The sequence below is a fragment of the Triticum urartu genome, chromosome 2 (genome assembly GCF_003073215.2).
Source record: "Triticum urartu cultivar G1812 chromosome 2, Tu2.1, whole genome shotgun sequence".
NCBI classification, from domain to species: domain Eukaryota; kingdom Viridiplantae; phylum Streptophyta; class Magnoliopsida; order Poales; family Poaceae; genus Triticum; species Triticum urartu.
The window spans coordinates 438,231,295-438,248,523 of record NC_053023.1 but is presented as its reverse complement, the minus strand read 5'-3'; the positions used below and the strand labels follow the sequence as shown (position 1 = coordinate 438,248,523).

Here is a 17,229-nt window from a genome sequence, read left to right as displayed (position 1 = left end):
CGTTTGTTAGAAAATCCCTTAGTCCACCATATATGTTTGGCAATCCTACTGCTAGCGTCCTTTATTTTCAGAAGGTGTTACAGTTTTAGAATGATCTCTGCAATAAAAGAGGCCCACTTGCAATTTATACAAAAACAATGACAACTCAAAATAGCAATTATTTGTCAAGATAAAAATGCATGGCTGGCAAAATTTCCAAAAATTATCAGCAAATTTTGACAGCCCACATAATATGGACCTATGTGATCTTTGGAGTTCTTCAAATGCCACAGTTTTGGCACCAAAAGAACTTTTCATAGTTCTTATAACTAACAATATGACTACTAAAAGAACAGCAAGCTTTAACAGGCATACATTACACGATAAACAATGGGTCAAAAAGTGCGTATGGATATTCATTTACAGATTTAATGCATCATCTCTGGACAGCGGACTACCATAAAAACAACATTGGAAAAAAAAAGAACAAATCATTCAGCAGGGAACTAGCCCACGCAATTTATTAGCAATATGCAACAAGTGGTCAATGTTTGTGGGTGGGTAATTCTGGAGAAGCTTGAGGTTTGCAGTGAAGTCGCCAGCCAAGAGCCGTCTTCGAACAAGAATTAGCATTGCACAGCAGATCCTTAACAAGGTGGCCTGCAACAAAACAAGATGAGTTAATCTATTGCCTCGGAAATGCATCACACGGGACGAAAATATAAATGGCAGCTCTCTAACCTGGGGCCCCTCTGGATCACCTAATAACGCATCCCACAGGTGGATGCAGTCACGGAACTTAAACTCCTGTGTCAATAGCAGGGTGATCCATCTGAACGCATAGAACTGTGGGTTAACCTGGAATTGATGGAGGAATGTCACAATGGAGGCTAAAGTATATGTAACAATATATTAATTCTGACCAGTTAAAAATGAGTAAGTACATTAGATCCGTACCTTGGTTACGACCTCTAAATGCCGCCAGAGCTCTTCATCATGCCTTTTCAGGAGCTGGGATAGTTTACTGATTGTGGAGCGTATACCAACAACACTGTTGTCAAGCTGCTTGCAAAAGTTATCTCGAAATCCACTTAGCACCTCAACAAAACAGAAAAAAGCATCTGACTCTGCTGAAGCCTGTTCATACAAAAGAAAAATGGAAAGTACATGGTCATCAAGCTTCCATGATGCATAATGCGACGCATTACGCATGGTGCATGGGCTAAAGCTATTTGATATTAGCAGCCATAAATCAATAAGATATTCGCTTTGGAAAATTCAGGAGCGGGGTGGCCTTGTGAAATATAGCCTCGCAAAGAAGGAAATGCGTAGTTGTACTATGTAGGCCATAAGAAAAACCTTGTTCCTTGCAATGGGTCTACAAAACAACAGTTGGCATATCTATGTCGGATTTTAGTTGCTACAATAATCCTTATTAACTAAAACATGGAGTCTAAGCTTATCATGTTAACCAGACTGTAAAGGAGAGAATTCCAGAAGTTCATGGGTTAGGTTGAGCCTAATCTGTAAACTCCACAAGATACTCCTCTAGAAGCTTGCAGTAGGATTTATATACTCTAAAAATCTAATGATGCATTTTGACACATTCGAAATTATCGACCGCCAAACTGCATCAGAGATGATTCTTTCTTAGCTCTTATTTTGGTTGGAAGATAAAGATGTACTTTCACTGTTTTCAATACATGGCACTTTTGAGCGCATGTTTTAGCAAAAAAAATGCAAGGGTTAGGTCTAAATCCCCCTCATAACAAAGATGTGGGAGAAAAGTCTAAGAAAACAAACAACGAGAATGCATAATCAACTATGGGCAAGATGATAAAAGATGAATGCAAAGGTGCAAAGCTCCAAACATTTGGGAAGGATATCTTGGTTGAAAATACCAGCTATGCAGGAAGCATATCATGACCAAAAGTGCCAAACATTGTGAAATAAGTGAGTATATACAGATGCATCACATCATTTACTATACGATTCAAAGATTCAAACTCCAGTACTCGTTGCATCATCACGGGTTGCATATTACATCAATACTAAGAAAAATAAAATTTAAGACAATTAATACTTTGAAGCTATAAGGAAAATCACACAATCTTTAGCATGGCCAGTTTGTTTCATCACCACAAAAACTAAAAAAAAGTTTTTTTAAAGCAAATGGGGACATTAAGAGAACTTACAGAATTACTTTGGTCTGGATCATTCTTGAAGACATAGTAGAGAGGTGCCAAAACTTCATTCATTCCTTGTACATACCTTATACCCGGGTTTAATTTTGCAAAGATGGTAAGTATTCGCTTCAGTGACTCCTGGAAAAAATACATCACATTTTAGATTTAGACTAAATAGAAGTACCAGAAACAAGCAAGAACTGGCATCATGTTTAGACAATAAATGCCTACCTGATTAGACAAGGCATCAGAAGAACCGCCATTGAAAAACTGCATCTCAGGATGAGTACGCTTAACATCTCTATCAATCTGCTCTACAGTTTCAGATTCCTGAAAGTATTCGATAACATTTACATTTTAGTAGCTAAGACACTAACATATTTATCACAACATTAACTAACAAGCAGAATGCAAAGGGAGGTCTCTCACAAGCAAAGCAGTTGCAAGTTGCAAAACCAAATAAAATGAATTAATAGAAACAATGTACAGAGTATGGCAAACAGCCAGGAAGTACAGTAATTTTAAGTGCAGTTAAACATTACCTGGAAGTGTTGGTTCCAAACACTAGTTTTCCCAAGGCTTAGAGGATGTTCGTCCTGGACGATTTCCGCCCTTGGGAGAAATCCAGTTCCTTCAGAATTATGTTCCTTCCTTTTTGAAATAGTCATTTCCATTCTTCGGGTAACTTCTGACTGACCAGAACCAAAATATATTGTTGTGCAGGTTGGTTAAAAATGGGAAAAGGAACCACCACAAAGTAGGTAAATTAAAGAATCTACATCACAGTAAAGCACATTATTAATTTAATGTATGGTGTGTGCGCACACGTGTGGTTGTGGGGTGGGGTTTTCTAATTATGGATCGTGCTAGCTGAAGATTGACGTTTTCTAGTCAAATATTCCATATGGTCTACTTTGTCTGTCGTTTTAGATCACTCATCTCTTCACACCAGCATGAATCAGCATTTATAGTTCAGGTATTTGAGGGAAATGCCATCTCGACAATAAAAATGTCTGCCATTTGCAAGCCAAAACAAACTTGCTAAAAATATCATCTATTTCGGACTGATTCTAGTACAAAGTTAGGAGGGGAAAATTGTGGCAGCCAGCATGAGGTGACTGTCTACCAGCCTGGCACCAAAACCAACAAAATCTTAAGATGTTAAGGACTAGGTTGGGCTTCTAGAATAAGCTGGGTAGGGGGGGCGCTTATTTCCACAGCAAGTCATAAGCCCCAAAAGAACTGGCCCTTAAGGAGTGTGTTTCATGCCCGTAACTGATTTGGATTATTTTTTCAATATATAGCTACCAACACACACCGGTGCTCTCCTAGCTCTCCTAGGGAAGGAAAGCATTGTTCCTTCTATTTAAACACATAGTAAGTGGTGAACAACTAAAGAACCCGTGCATCTGCAATGGTAAAGAACTAAAGAACTCATGCATCTGCGATCGTAAAGAACTTACAGCGCAATGTGCATTAAAAACTTACAGGGTTAACCAAAAGCTCGTCTTTGAAAGCACTGTACTGGGACCGCTTTTTTTCCAGTTCGTACGCCCACAGAGCATGATCCATTGGCAAGTACCCCAAGAGAAGCTGCTAACTATCAAAAAAGTCAAATAAATTTGTAACATATTAAAAAGGAAAAAAAATATCGACACCGCCAACAGACTAAAATGCATTCACAATATCCATTTTACCTCAAACACTTGCCGTTTGTTCAACAGTTTCTTCTAATCTAAACCTATAACAGTAGCTATTCTCAAACCTCTACAATAAAATTAGAGCATGGCTCCAAATTATGATGTGCAATGAAATAAATTCATAAAAAACAGCAAAGAAATGCAAAACAGAAGGAAAAAACTCGAGGCTCGTTTATTTGGCTTCTGGGGAGATCTCAACAAGCTTGAGAATTGTTTTTCCCCTACTTGGGAACTTGGCATGAGAAGTCTATTCATGAAACAATATTACTACTCCCAGTCTAGAATATTTCAAAATCGTATTCTATTAGTGAATCAATTGTTCAAGGACTTATTCATGGAATATAAGTAAATTCCATGAGCGCTTCATGTACTATGCGAGTCCATCGTTAAGTAAGCATATATGTTTGTATTTCATTATAAATGATGCATAAGTTTGAAGACCAATCACATGGAGGCTAATTTTTTTTCATAAATCTAATGTGTGTCATGCCGTTCAAAAGATACTATCCTGATTTAGGTGAACCAACCATGGCAACCCCGTCCTAGACTCAATTGGGGCATCATGCCATATATGGAATCAACAATGATCATACGAGGTCATCAACAAGCATCAGGGCATAATAATGTAACTCTTGAACTTTCTTGCCAATGTCATATCACTAGCATGTGAGTGAGAGAGCAAACACTCGGCCAGGCCCAAGCAAACTGCACGAACACATAGTGAAAAAGTTATACGAAGAAAATGGGAGAATTCCCAGACCTTCCAGACAACAGGCCGCACGGCGGGGTCGTCAGGCACGCCCTGGCACGCGAGCCTCCGCAGCTCCGCCAGATCCACCACCTTCCTTTCCAGCTACACGCACCGAAACACAAACAGACGAACGAACAAGTTACAAACCAAAGCTAAACAGCGAAGTCCCGTGACTCGACCGCGAGAGGCCAACACTCACCGCCGCTTTGAACTCGGCGACGAGGTGGGTCCGAGACGAGGTGGCCGCGCCCTCGTCACCGCCGCCGCTGTCGGAGTCGGAGTCAGAGCTTGCACCGTCGCGCCGCGCGGGTTGACGAGGGGGCGGCGGGGTCGGATCGTGCTGCGGCTTGGGAGGGGGAGGTGGGGGAGGGGAGGGGGCGCGGGGAGGGGAGCGGTGGCGCGGGCTAGGGGCAGGGGCGGACCAGATCGGGCTGTTGAGCCAGTCCGGGACTGCCTTCTGCCTGGGTGTGGATGTTGGGTTTGGGTTGGCGCCGTCGGCCATGGCGGCTGCTGAGGCCGGGGGAGATGGTGCCTGTGGCGGCGATGGGTTTAGGAGTTGGGAATGGGGAGGAGTCCCCCGGATCGGAGGGGACGGCTGGGTTGGACTTGGACCGGTCGGTGCCTCGGTGTTCTTCTCTTCTCCAGCTTTCTTTTCCTCTTTTTCCTTTTCCTTTTCTTTTGAGATGAGAAGAAAGCTGCTGCTTGGCTGACATTCAGTCACCTGATGTTTTTCCCTAAAAAAAAGTCACATGATGTTTTAATGTTTTAGTGTCACACAAAGTTACACAATATTTGACTGAAATCTAGAGAAAATTTAGAGACATTAAAACATTACACTAAGGGCTAGTTCTTTTGGCCGACTTAAAAAATAAACTGCCTCTCTTCTAAACTGTTAAATCTGTCGGGTTTTTGCGTTCGTGGCTGTTAGATCTTCACGTGGGGTTTGTACGTTTAAAGCACCAAGTGCCGAATGAAACCTAATTGCTGCTCCAGAAACAAATTCAGACGTCTCTTGTGATTTTGGGCAATTGAACTATGATGTAATGCGTCGGTGAATTTATCAGTCGATTTGCATCTGAAAGAAAAGGCCAAGCAGGAGTGATCATCATGCTCATGAGGTGCAGCCCTTTGCATCTCGATGGACACACTCGAGGTGATCATCATGCTCATCCTGCTCCTCATCGACAGGCCAAGCATATGGTCAAGGCTTGCTCGCATGGTAACTGAACTTGCAGTCCAACAAAATTGAGGGATAGGGACGCGTCTTCGGGCGACGCTAGTGAAGCGCCGGCTGTGATTGGAGTCGACCCGCCGATGATTGACGACGCAAGTTACACTTGCTGCAAGCCTGAAACCCATTTAATGGAAATCGATGTGCAACCAACCAAAAATCACAGGTTACTTAGGATTCTGATTCACTTCTTCCTTTACTTGATGTTCGTTTATATAATCTCCATCACATCGTCGCTCCTTCCACATCATTGTCAATACTCGTCTAATTGATGATCTTTTATCGGTTAATTTTTTCAGGCACTATCAGTCAAATTGTTTGTCGGTTCTCGGCCTGGTGGGCCTAACTATGACCCCCTAGGCTGGTTTTTTCATGGGCCCCTTTGGGTAGCCTATAGTTGATTAAATGGAGATACGAGAGACTTGGAGTACAATTCGACGATACCAAAGTTGGAGGGGGTCTCTGCCTCCACCGATGTAACCGACCTACTTGTGTAAACCCTAGGACCCCCGGTGTGTATATAACCTGGGGTCAGGGTTGATGTAGATTAGATTCAATCCCTTGGTACTTGACATGTACTTTGTACATACTCAAACGCAAGCATGATGCAGGGTATTATCTCCTTTGGAGAGTCTGTACCTGGATAAACCTCGTCTTTTATTACCATCGTGTCAAGTCGCGTAGTTAGGATACCCTACCAAGGGATTTGTTGGATTAAGATCCAATAGTGGCGACCCATGCAGGTCCTGGTAAGTGAACGTCGGGCTCGATGACGGTTCGTATCAACGCTTAGACCGGCTCCATCATGATCTTCCCGCCGGGTCGTATGTTCGTCTTCGGCGACATCACCCTCATCGCCAACTCGATTGGAAACCTCGGCCAGGGCGAGGCTTTCACTCTAGGTCAGATCGTAAGATTCGCCAAGATGGATTATACCGTGGACTGCCAGGGAGAGCCAATATTCTTGGACGTCCAGCCAGATCCTAGAACAACAGACATCGGTTATACCAATCTCGATGTCAGATCAGATCTAGGAGTTACTGGAGAAGTCTATTTTTTGACCCACCCACCACTAATCTCGTCGCCAATGTTGAAGATTTCACTTACGTCCTTAAAGGAGCCACCGAAGAGTCAGAAGACACGGAAGAAGAAGTCTGCGAGTCTGCGGAAAGCCGACCGCCAGCCACGGTGCCCTTGCGCAAGTGGCAAGAGACTTTGACCTACGAGTGTTGTATGGCGAACACGCTAATGCCAGTCCGGACAATGGTAACGGCAACGACAACAGCAATACCAATGGCAACGACAACGACAACGTCGGTGATGTCGAGGACGACCCTGATACGTCTCCAACGTATCTATAATTTATGAAGTATTTATGCCATGTTTACAAAAATTCTATATGGTTTTGGTATGATTTGAATGGAACTAACCCAGATTGATGATGTTTTCAGCAGAACTACCATGATGTTGTTTTTTGTGCAGAAATCAAAGTTCTCCAAATGCAACGAAACTTTTTGATGATTTTTGGGAACAAAAGAGGCACTAGAAACTTCGTGGGAGGACCAGGAGGTGAAGGAGGTGGCCACTAGGCACCAGGGTGCGCCACCACTGGCGCACCCTGGTGGGTAGTGGGCCCCTTGAAGCCTATCTTAGCGTGAGACTGACACCAAAAAATCCTATATATTCAGAAACCCCCAAAAGTTAACCTAGACGAGAAGTTCCGCCGCCGCAAGCCTCTGTATCCACGAAAACTCAATCGGGAGCCCGTTCCGGCACCCCGCCGGAGGGGAAAATCATCATCGGAGGCCAACTTCATCATCGCGACGGCCACCATGATGAGGAGGGGGTAGTTCACCCTCGAGGCTAGGGGTATGTACAAGTAGCTATGTGTTTGATCTCTCTCTCTCTCCCTCGTGTTCATGATTTTGCACGATCTTGATGTACTACGAGCTTTGTTAATATAGTTGGATCATACGGTATTTTCCCTCTCTGTCTTGTTGTGATAAATTGAGTTTTTACCTTTGAGGTTTCACTTTTATCGGATTGAATACTTTGTTGGATTTGAGAACACTTGATGTATGTCTTGCATATGAATACCCGCGGTGACAATGGGGTATTATATTGATCCACTTGATGTATGTTTTGGCACTCAACTCGCGAATTCCCGAGATGGCATTGGGGTAATCTATGCATAGGGGTTGATGCATGTTTTTTGTCCTACTTTATCCAATAGAAATCTTGGGGCATTCTTTGAAGTTCTTTGTGTTGGATTGAATATTATGAATCTGAAGTTGTTTGATGCATATCGTATACTCAACTCACGGATACTTGTGGTAACATTGGAGTATCTAGGTGACATTAGAGTTGGTTGATGTGTGTCATATGGTGTTATTTTAGTATGAACTCTAGGGGTGTTTGTGACACTTATAGGAATAGCTCAATAGATCGATTGGAAAAGATATCTTTAAGGTGGTTTCGTACCCTACAAACAATTTCATCTTATGTTCTCCGCTAGATAAGAACTTTGGAGTGATTCTTCGTCGCACATTGAGAGATTGTTATATAATTCAACTATGTTAGCATTGTTGAGAGAATGCACTAGTGAAAGTATGAACCCTAGGCCTTATTTCTAAGCATTGCAATACCGTTTGTGCTCTGTTTTATCACTTGCTACCTTGTTGTTTTTATATTTTCATATTACAAAAGCCTATATGTACTATCCATACTACACTTGTATCACCATCCACTACTGCAGGATGCTACTAACGTGACACTATGATCAGAGACCCTTTGATGAAACTGTGTGCGATGCATTAATCACAAATGGTGATGTAAAAAACCCGTCAAAAAAGGTGCAAAACGTTTGCGATGGCGGATACATCAAACACGGTTCAGATTTTAGTTGCGTGTGCGATTCTAGGCATACGCTTGAGTTCAATGAACTATTTGCGATGAGGCAGAACAACAGAAACAGGTAGCCAGATAAAGGCGTGTGCGATATACGGCATACAGTTCACTCGGATGAACCGTTTGTGATTAGGCAACACAAAAGAAACGGCCAGCCATATCAAGCTGTGTGCGATATACAGCATACAATTTACTTGGATGAACTGTTTGCTTTGAGCCAAGATAACAGAAACGGTTCAACTTAACAAGATGTGTGTGATACGTGACAAATAGGTCTGTAACCAGAAATGTGTGCGAAGACCGATAATGCAGACGATTGCTGCTAATAAGCCGTGTGTGTTGTGGGCAAACGCTTGGTGGTATACAATTGTCAGCGATTGATGAAATCATCACCGATGGTTTCCCTAGTATGGTCTGTGTGCGATGTCATTGCACACAGAACAACAACATATCTCTACTCTTATAAAAACAGAGTTGGTGATGATGGTGTGCCTGCCATCCTGCAATATAGGCCATCCAATTTATATCCGATGGATAGGAAGGAAACTATGGCAATTTTGCAAAAAGATACCCACACCCCTCTCCACATTTGCAAATAAGGTCTTCCCTCGTTCATTCTTTTCTCTCACAAGATAAACTACTCATACAAATGCATCTTGATGTTACGTGCAACGCACGCACATCTTGCTAGTGTACTTATAACTTATAAGGACTTGATTCCGTAAACAGATTGAACATCCAATTACATATGTGGCTAGTACACACATGACCTTTGCACACACCAAAGTATGTTCCAAAATGCCTAGAAAACTCAAATAATTTATAAAAAGGCAAAATGAACCCCGAATAATTTTATATTTTTAGGACGACGCTCCTATAGTTGCATGTTGCCTCTGTAAAATAAATCAAGGCGAGAAGAGACAATGTATGTCGTTTCGCACACATAGGTGACAAGTTCCCTCTCAGAATCATGAGCCTTTTTGAGAGAAGCTCCGGTTTGTAAGAAGTTTGTACCAAAACTTGTCCCAAATTGGACTAATTTTTTTACCACAACATGTTGGTGCTATGTCATAACACCATGCCAAGTTTCATGATTTTGAGGCGAGTTTTGGATTTACAGTAATTTTAAAACCAGGTTTCTCAATGTTTACTGGATAGACTTTTTTCTCATGGGTCCCAAATGAAAAATCCAATTCTGTCACTACCATGCAACTTTTCTTATTAAGAATTCCAGTCCATTTGGTGTACTAGCTGAAAATAAGTTTGTGAGTGCTCGTGGGCGCTAAGAACTTGCGGTTCTGTAATGAACAAAGATCTCAAGGATCCCGAGAGAGTGATGTTCTATCCCTAGGTTGTGAATGCTTATAATATTTATGTCTTAATTAATGAAATGGCAAGCCATTGACCCAGTATGAAAGAAAATATGGGTCAAAGCCGAGTTGAAAAGGGCAACAATATCTAACTCTAGCTTACAAACAGTACAAAAGCACGAGGATTAATTGCTCATCAGGTTTAGACAAAATCCAGATTGAACAGGACAATGACATCTAACTCAACTAGAGTTTTCGGTTGTCACAATCAAATGGATCGGTTTGATCCATAAAATCAAGATCCCGGGCTAGAAATTCTACTGGTCCATGATGATAATCTGTTGTAAATAGAAGCCGAGCAGGATCAGAAGCCCTTAGGTCCGCCTGAAACTTCTTTTTATGTTGTATGCCTGCTAGGCGGACTGCTCGCATGCGTCCCGTCAACTCACACCTGCTCGCATGGCACACGGGGCATGTGGAAGTGATACGTCTCCAACGTATCTATAATTTTTGATTGTTCCATCCTAATATATTATCTGTTTTGGATATTTTATATGCATTAATATGCTATTTTATATTATTTTTGGGACTAACCTATCTATAATACCTAAATAGTTTATCCCCACTAACTTATTTCTCTTGACATGCAAGCTATCCACATCACTATCCATGTGACCTTAACATGCATCTATTCCACCTCAGCACTAAAGCCACATCAGTAGTTTTTTTTAAACTCACACGCATGCATTATAGGTTCAACAAAACGAATCGCAGCTTTGTCCCTACCAATGGTTCTGTTTCCAACCGGCAGCCAAACAGCCAGACCCTTCACATGAGCTTTTTTGAAGCGTGCTATAGACCCCAGTACGAAGACTTGGCTAACCGGCTCTTCCTCTATGGTGCTACACGCAAATCGATCTTCCTAATTAACTCTCCCAAGTTTATATCTTCTTCTTCTACTTTCGATTCTCTTCTCCACCAAATTAATGTACGAGTAACGGATGGTGTTGATTCCCCTATAAGCAATGGATCACCTGTCACCTACTGGTACATGCCTCGAGGAGGAGGCAGGAGCTCGAGGCTTCTTGAACCAGCCGGACATCGGTGGGAGACGCCCCCTCGAGCGTGCAGCCACCGCTCGTGGCGATGCCCCTCCTGCATCCTGGCCATATTCGGTAACTGACCGCTCTAACGTTCTCGCATTCGCCATGGCCCAGTCCATCGATGGCATCACCACATGGTACGCACTCTCTCTGTCGCACCTCACCCGTCCTACCTCGGCGTCTCCCAACTGCTAGATCTGACCTCTTCAACCCGTGTTTTGTGCCCTTCTTCATCTGCATATTTGGCTCTTGAATCTGCCTAATCGGCTCTTCTTCTCCACAATCTCCTTTTCTTGGAGCTTTACAAGAAACGGATGGTGTCACCACTCACCACACAATGTCACAAATTTCGGGGAAACTACTGGTGGTAAATCAACCTCGGGCTCATCCTTTAAAGATCAGCCTGGAGTGCGAAGTGTGTATGGATCTTATTTTCTGAAAGCAGAGAATTAACTTTCGCCACAACTGAACACATTCTCTTTTTTTATTACTGTCGGAGTAATTGTCCACGGATACCCCGAAGATGGCAAGACAATAAATCAAGACAACGGGGCTATAAAAGCCCCTCAGTCCGATTGCCCGGCCGCTCCTGTCGGCTCCCCGTCTGACTGCTCTGCCCGGCCGGCTGCCGGCTGCCAACTGCGCCAACCATCCGGCTGCCGATAGCACTGACCAGCCGGCTGCCGACTGCAGCTCGACGTGACACCGACAAGACACCGATGAGACGGCTGTACCCGAGCACTATTCATGTGTCACCTCATGTCATCATGTATAGTGTCACTTGTCCCCTGGCACTATTTATGAAGTGACCCAGGGGAAAAGCATGACGCCTCACCATACCACTAGCTAGCTAGCTACCATGACTACATGGCTTACATCCTAAGCTAGCTCCCACTATATATAGCTAGCCATCCATCCATCCACACATTCACGTGTGCACATATGCTCACGGCCACAAGGCCACTCACGCGAGCATAAAGCTCTCACGTCATACACACTAGCTAGCTAGCTCTCTGCTACTACTCTCAGTCCAATACAGCTCAAGGAGCACTCTGTACCAAATATACCGGATATACTCAGACATGCAGGAGTAGGGGTATTATCTCTCCGGAGAGTCCCGAACCTGGGTAAATTACCGTGTGCTACTCGCATACCCGCTCCAGGGCCTATCAGCAGCAGTTTTGCCCTCACACTAAGCCACCTTGTGGCATCTGTCGTCTTGCACCCCCCGTGATAATACCACGACAATTGGCGCCCACCGCGGGGAGGTACTATACTACCGCGCTGCTGCTGGTTTCGCAGTCCGGGCGAGACCATCTTCGTCCTCTCCGCCGCGACGTCGTCGTTGTCTCTCCGGTAGCGCTCGGGGGCCCGACCTCGACACGCCCCCGGAGCGGCCGTGAGGAGCGGCGCGTCCTCGCCATCTTCATCATCACCGTGATGTCGTCACCTTTTCGGCGCCGGTCGAGGGCTCGACATCAGCACGCCCTCGGCGCATCTGTGCTGGGCGGTGCGTCTTCATCACCACCGTTGCAGCGCCGGCAGTCCATCCGCGTGCGCGCCGCGCGCGGGCTCGCTTCGGTCGGCCGTGTCCATCCACATGTCGTTCGCGTCTGCTCCCCTCCGCGCTGCGCCTTGCTTCTGGCCGGAACACATGTTCGCTCCTTCATATATCATCCACACTAGCTGGCTAGATGCAAGTCAACCATGGTCAAACCATTAGCCAACCATGGTCAGATACAACCATACACTAGCAAAATACTACCCGGACTACCCCATACACCAGTGCATTACCAGTGCATAGTCCAGATGCAAGTCACATACTAGTTGGATAGTCTGAACATTGGTATGATATCCAGACAATTGGTCAGATAATGGCCCATACGCTGCTCGGCTCGGCTCTTCTTCGTCCGCGCAGGCGTGCATCCTCGCCCGACGCTCCCCCGCCTCACAATGCTCCACGCGCCGGTGCGGACCCTCCGCCTTCGCGCTCCTCCTGGCGCGGCTGCTGGCCGCAGGCTTGAGCTCCTCCTCATCGCCTCCCCAGCTCCGTGCTGCTTCGTTCGTCGCCGCACCTCTAGCAGGCACGTCCACGCGGCTTCGCCTGCGGCCAGTTTGTCGCCCACCTCCCGCTCGCTCCTCTGCCCACGGCCGCGTGCCCGCGCTGGCCGAGTCGTCCGCATCACCGCGCTCCTCTCCACATCCAGTGGGTGGGCCGGCCTCCTCCTCGCCCGAGCTGCTGCCGCCATTGGGCCCGGCCTCCCGCGGCCGTTGAGCTCCGCCAGCACCGTCCTGCGCCGCTGCTGGTCCTCTATCGGGTTCGCACGCATCGGCCACTGCCAGGTCCGGCTCCGCCCGTCTTCGCGACCGGGCGGCCGCGGTTCCCGCGACCAGCTCCAACTTCGCCCCTCGCCGGCCCCGCCCCGCGTTGGGCCTCCTCCGGCTTCGCCCGGCCGCCCCATGGCCGCCTGCTGGCTTCGGTCAGACTCCCGCGCCGGCTGCTGTCGCATCTCGGCCCGGCCGCCTTCCGCAACTCGGCCGCCTCCGGCTCCGTCTACGCCGCCTGCTCGGCCACGCCCGCACCGGCCTACTCCAGTCATGGATCCACCTGTCGGGTCTCCGGCTGTTGCGGGCCTGGCCGACTCCCCCGCCTTCACGCTGCTCCGCCACGGTTCGTCCGCATCGCCCCGCCTGTTCTGCGCCGACTCTGGGCTTCTCCGAGCCCATCTGGGTTGCCAGCTCCCGGCCGCGCCGGCTCCGGCTCCTGCCGCCTGCCGTCTCCGCCGTGGCCCGGACGGCCGGCCTGGCTGGCTGTCGGCCCTTCCGCGTCTCGCGCGCGGCTCCGTCCGTGCCCGGCTGCCTCCCGACGCGCCTGCCGAATGCCCCGCACGCCCCGTGGCGAGCTTGTCGGCCGCCTGCTGGCTCCGCCTCCCCCGCTCCAGCTGCCCGCTTTGGCCGGCTGCTCCATGCGAAGGCAAAGAAAGAAAGAAAAAGAAAGGAGTCCGACTGAAAAGTCAAAGAGCCGACTGCCCACAGCCAACTGCTGGCAAAAAAGTGTGCGTGAATCCGCCTGCCCAGATCTGGCTGGCCGGGTGCCTACAGCCGACGGGTAGAGAAAAGGAAAGAAATATGCGTCCGACCGCTGGCTATCTGGCCGGCTGCAAAGAGCCTGACTGCTGTGTCGGAGTCCAACTGCCCAACCGGCTGAAGAAGAAAAAAAGAGAAGACAAAGTAGTCGACGGGAGATCCGGCCCGACTGTTCAGCAGCCGGCCTGAATCTTGGGGGCTACACCCAGCGGGTGCGCTGACGCGCCCCCGTGAAAAAGAAGACAAAATAGTTGCCGGAAGATCCGGCCCGACTGCTCAGCAGTCGGCCCGAATCTCGGGGGCTATACCCAGCGGGTGCGCTGTCGCGCCCCCATGAAAGAAGAGAAGACAAAGTAGTTGCCGGGAGATTCGGCCCGACTGCTCAGCCGTCGGCCCAAATCTCGGGGGCTACACCCAGCGGGTGCGCTGACGCGCCCCCGCGAGGAAGAAGACAAAGTAGTTGCCGGGAGATCCGGCTCGACTACTCAGAAGTCGGCCCGAATCTCGGGGGCTACACCCAGTGGGTGCGCTGGCGCGCCCCCACAGAATATTGCAGATAAGAGAAGAGTTTTGTTCGACTGCCAGCAGCCGGCAGAAGAGAAAAAGAAGAAAAAAGGGCGCTGCAAGATGCCTCGCCGCCTGGCCGGTCGAGCCTGACTGGCCGGGACCCCTTCGAGCACCCGGAGGCTCGAAGGCTACACCCAGCGGGTGCGCCGGCGCACTCAGCAAGCGTTGAGCCGTGCTGGCTGTCTTCGGCAAACTCCGCCTCGGCTACACGAAAATCAATGCGAGCTCCTCACCCGCATATTTTTGCACCACAAGAGCACGGATAACCCCGAGCGATGCTCGGGGGCTACCTCCGCATTGTATTACAGTTGCATCACTATTCACCCCGGCGCCAGCCAGAGTTGGCCCGGGGGCTTGCCGCTTGGCCTGAGACGTTAGTTCCGGCAGACGGCTTAGTAGCGTGCGCGGTACCAAAGGCCCATTCTTAGTCACAAACCGCAGAGCGGCTGTCCGGCTGGCAAGAGTGAACGCTGGAGGCCACCAACGCGAAAAATGTCCGGGAAGAAAAATGGATCGAGCAACCCGGCCATTTACTTTACAAGTATCTACTCAGTTGAATCTGCTCCCAGACTCTGAGTACTGTACACTCCACTTCACGGCCCACTCTCAGCCACAAACCGCAGAGCGGTTGTCCAGCGAGCGAGAGTACAAGCCAAAAAGCGAGGGGAACACGAAAAAGATTGAAGGGGGCTCGAACGAAACCGAGTCGGCACCCTCCACATAAAACTTGTAATACTAAAAACATTCATTTGATATATCTGAGTGGACTAACTTTGTCTTTTGCATGATCATTTCCGCGAACACCCGCCAAAAAACCTCCGCCCAACTTTGCCAAGTTGCCCGGAGGCTTGGGGGCTACTGTCAGAGTAATTGGCCACGGATACCCCGAAGACGGCGAGACGATAAATCAAGACATCGGGGCTAGCAAAGCCCCTCAGTCCGACTGCCTGGCCGCTCCCGCCGGCTCCCCATCCGACTGCTCTACCCGGCCGGCTGCCGGCTGCCGATTGCGCCAACCATCCAGCTGCCGACAGCGCCGACCAGCCGGCTGCCGACTGCAGCCCGACCCGACACTGACAAGACACCGACGAGACGGTTGTACCCGAGCACTATTCACGTGTCACCTCATGTCATCATGTATAGTGTCGCTTGTCCCCTAGCACTATTTATGAAGTGACCCAGGGGAAAAGCATGACACTCCACCATGCCACTAGCTAGCTAGCTACCATGCCTACATGGCTTACATCCTAAGCTAGCTCCCACTATATATAGCTAGCCATCCATCCATCCACACATCACGTGTGCACACATGCTCACGGCCACAAGGCCACTCACGCGAGCATAAAGCTCTCACGCCATACACACTAGCTAGCTAGCTCTCTGCTACTACCCTCAGTCCAATACAGCTCAAGGAGCACTCTGTACCAAATATACCGGATATACTCAGACATGTAGGAGTAGGGGTATTATCTCTCCGGAGAGCCCCGAACTTGGGTAAACTACCGCGTGCTACTCGCATACCTGCTCCCGGGCCTATCAGCAGCAGTCTTGCCCTCACACTAAGCCACCTTGTGGCATCTGTCGTCTTGCACCCCCCGTGAGAATACCACGACAATTACTCTTACCAACAATTACGTGGAGAGTGATTGGGTCCCTCTTTAGTCCTCCTTACTTCATCTAATATAATCTTTTATCTGATTTCTTATTTTCTCAGATTTGGCCGCGAGCTGCTTGATGATGTGTTGCAGATTGCAACGCCTATTTTTTGCTTCCTTCCTATATAGGTTCCATACGGCTCAAGTTAGTAGATAACCATGCCATCTGTAAGATTTATTCTCCGAACTGGATGAACACATGACATGCACCTTATATTTGTTTCAGTACGCAACATAGCACATGCATATGATTCCCTTCATTCCATGTAACGCATTGGTTGGAAAAAATCATCGACAACCCAGGACTAAACCTCATTTTCCCTTCTATTCAAGTAAGTCATAATCATCACTTAGTCAAAGATAGGCTTGGATGAATTTAGGTCCGCATATATGTGAGGCAACTATGGTGTACTGAAGCCAGCCCTTTCATAATTCCATTTTCCTCTATTCTACACAGGGTGGACCTACTGGTATCACATACAGATCAACAGTGAAATGGTGACAACCCCATCCATTTGCGGCACATTCATTGTTGCGGCCTCTTGAACATTCCACACGACGTGCACCACTAAGCTTTGTCAATTTGAAGCAGCAGTTTACTGCAGCCCATGTGAGCACACACATCCATGCGAGTTGCCAAGGGCTTATAATTTGCTCTGTTACGCGTCCAGGCTTCAACATCATGTTCTTTTAGCAGATCCATATAATGTCATTTAGACAATTATTACGGAATAGATGCACCCTATTTTTGTT

At 47.5% G+C, this 17,229-nt stretch overlaps 1 protein-coding gene across 1 annotated transcript; it reads right to left on the bottom strand.

Moving 5' to 3' along the window:
* Nucleotides 1-329: 329 nt before the first annotated feature.
* LOC125537731 (TBC domain-containing protein C1952.17c-like) lies at nucleotides 330-5,256 on the bottom strand. Its single transcript, XM_048701048.1, has 9 exons — nucleotides 4,816-5,256; nucleotides 4,626-4,718; nucleotides 3,654-3,758; nucleotides 2,708-2,857; nucleotides 2,397-2,495; nucleotides 2,175-2,303; nucleotides 937-1,116; nucleotides 721-837; nucleotides 330-639 (listed from the first exon to the last, which is right to left on the bottom strand). The coding sequence occupies exons 1-9, from the start codon at nucleotides 5,116-5,118 to the stop codon at nucleotides 475-477; spliced, it is 1,341 nt and encodes a 446-aa protein (XP_048557005.1). The 5' UTR covers nucleotides 5,119-5,256; the 3' UTR covers nucleotides 330-474.
* Nucleotides 5,257-17,229: the final 11,973 nt, after the last annotated feature.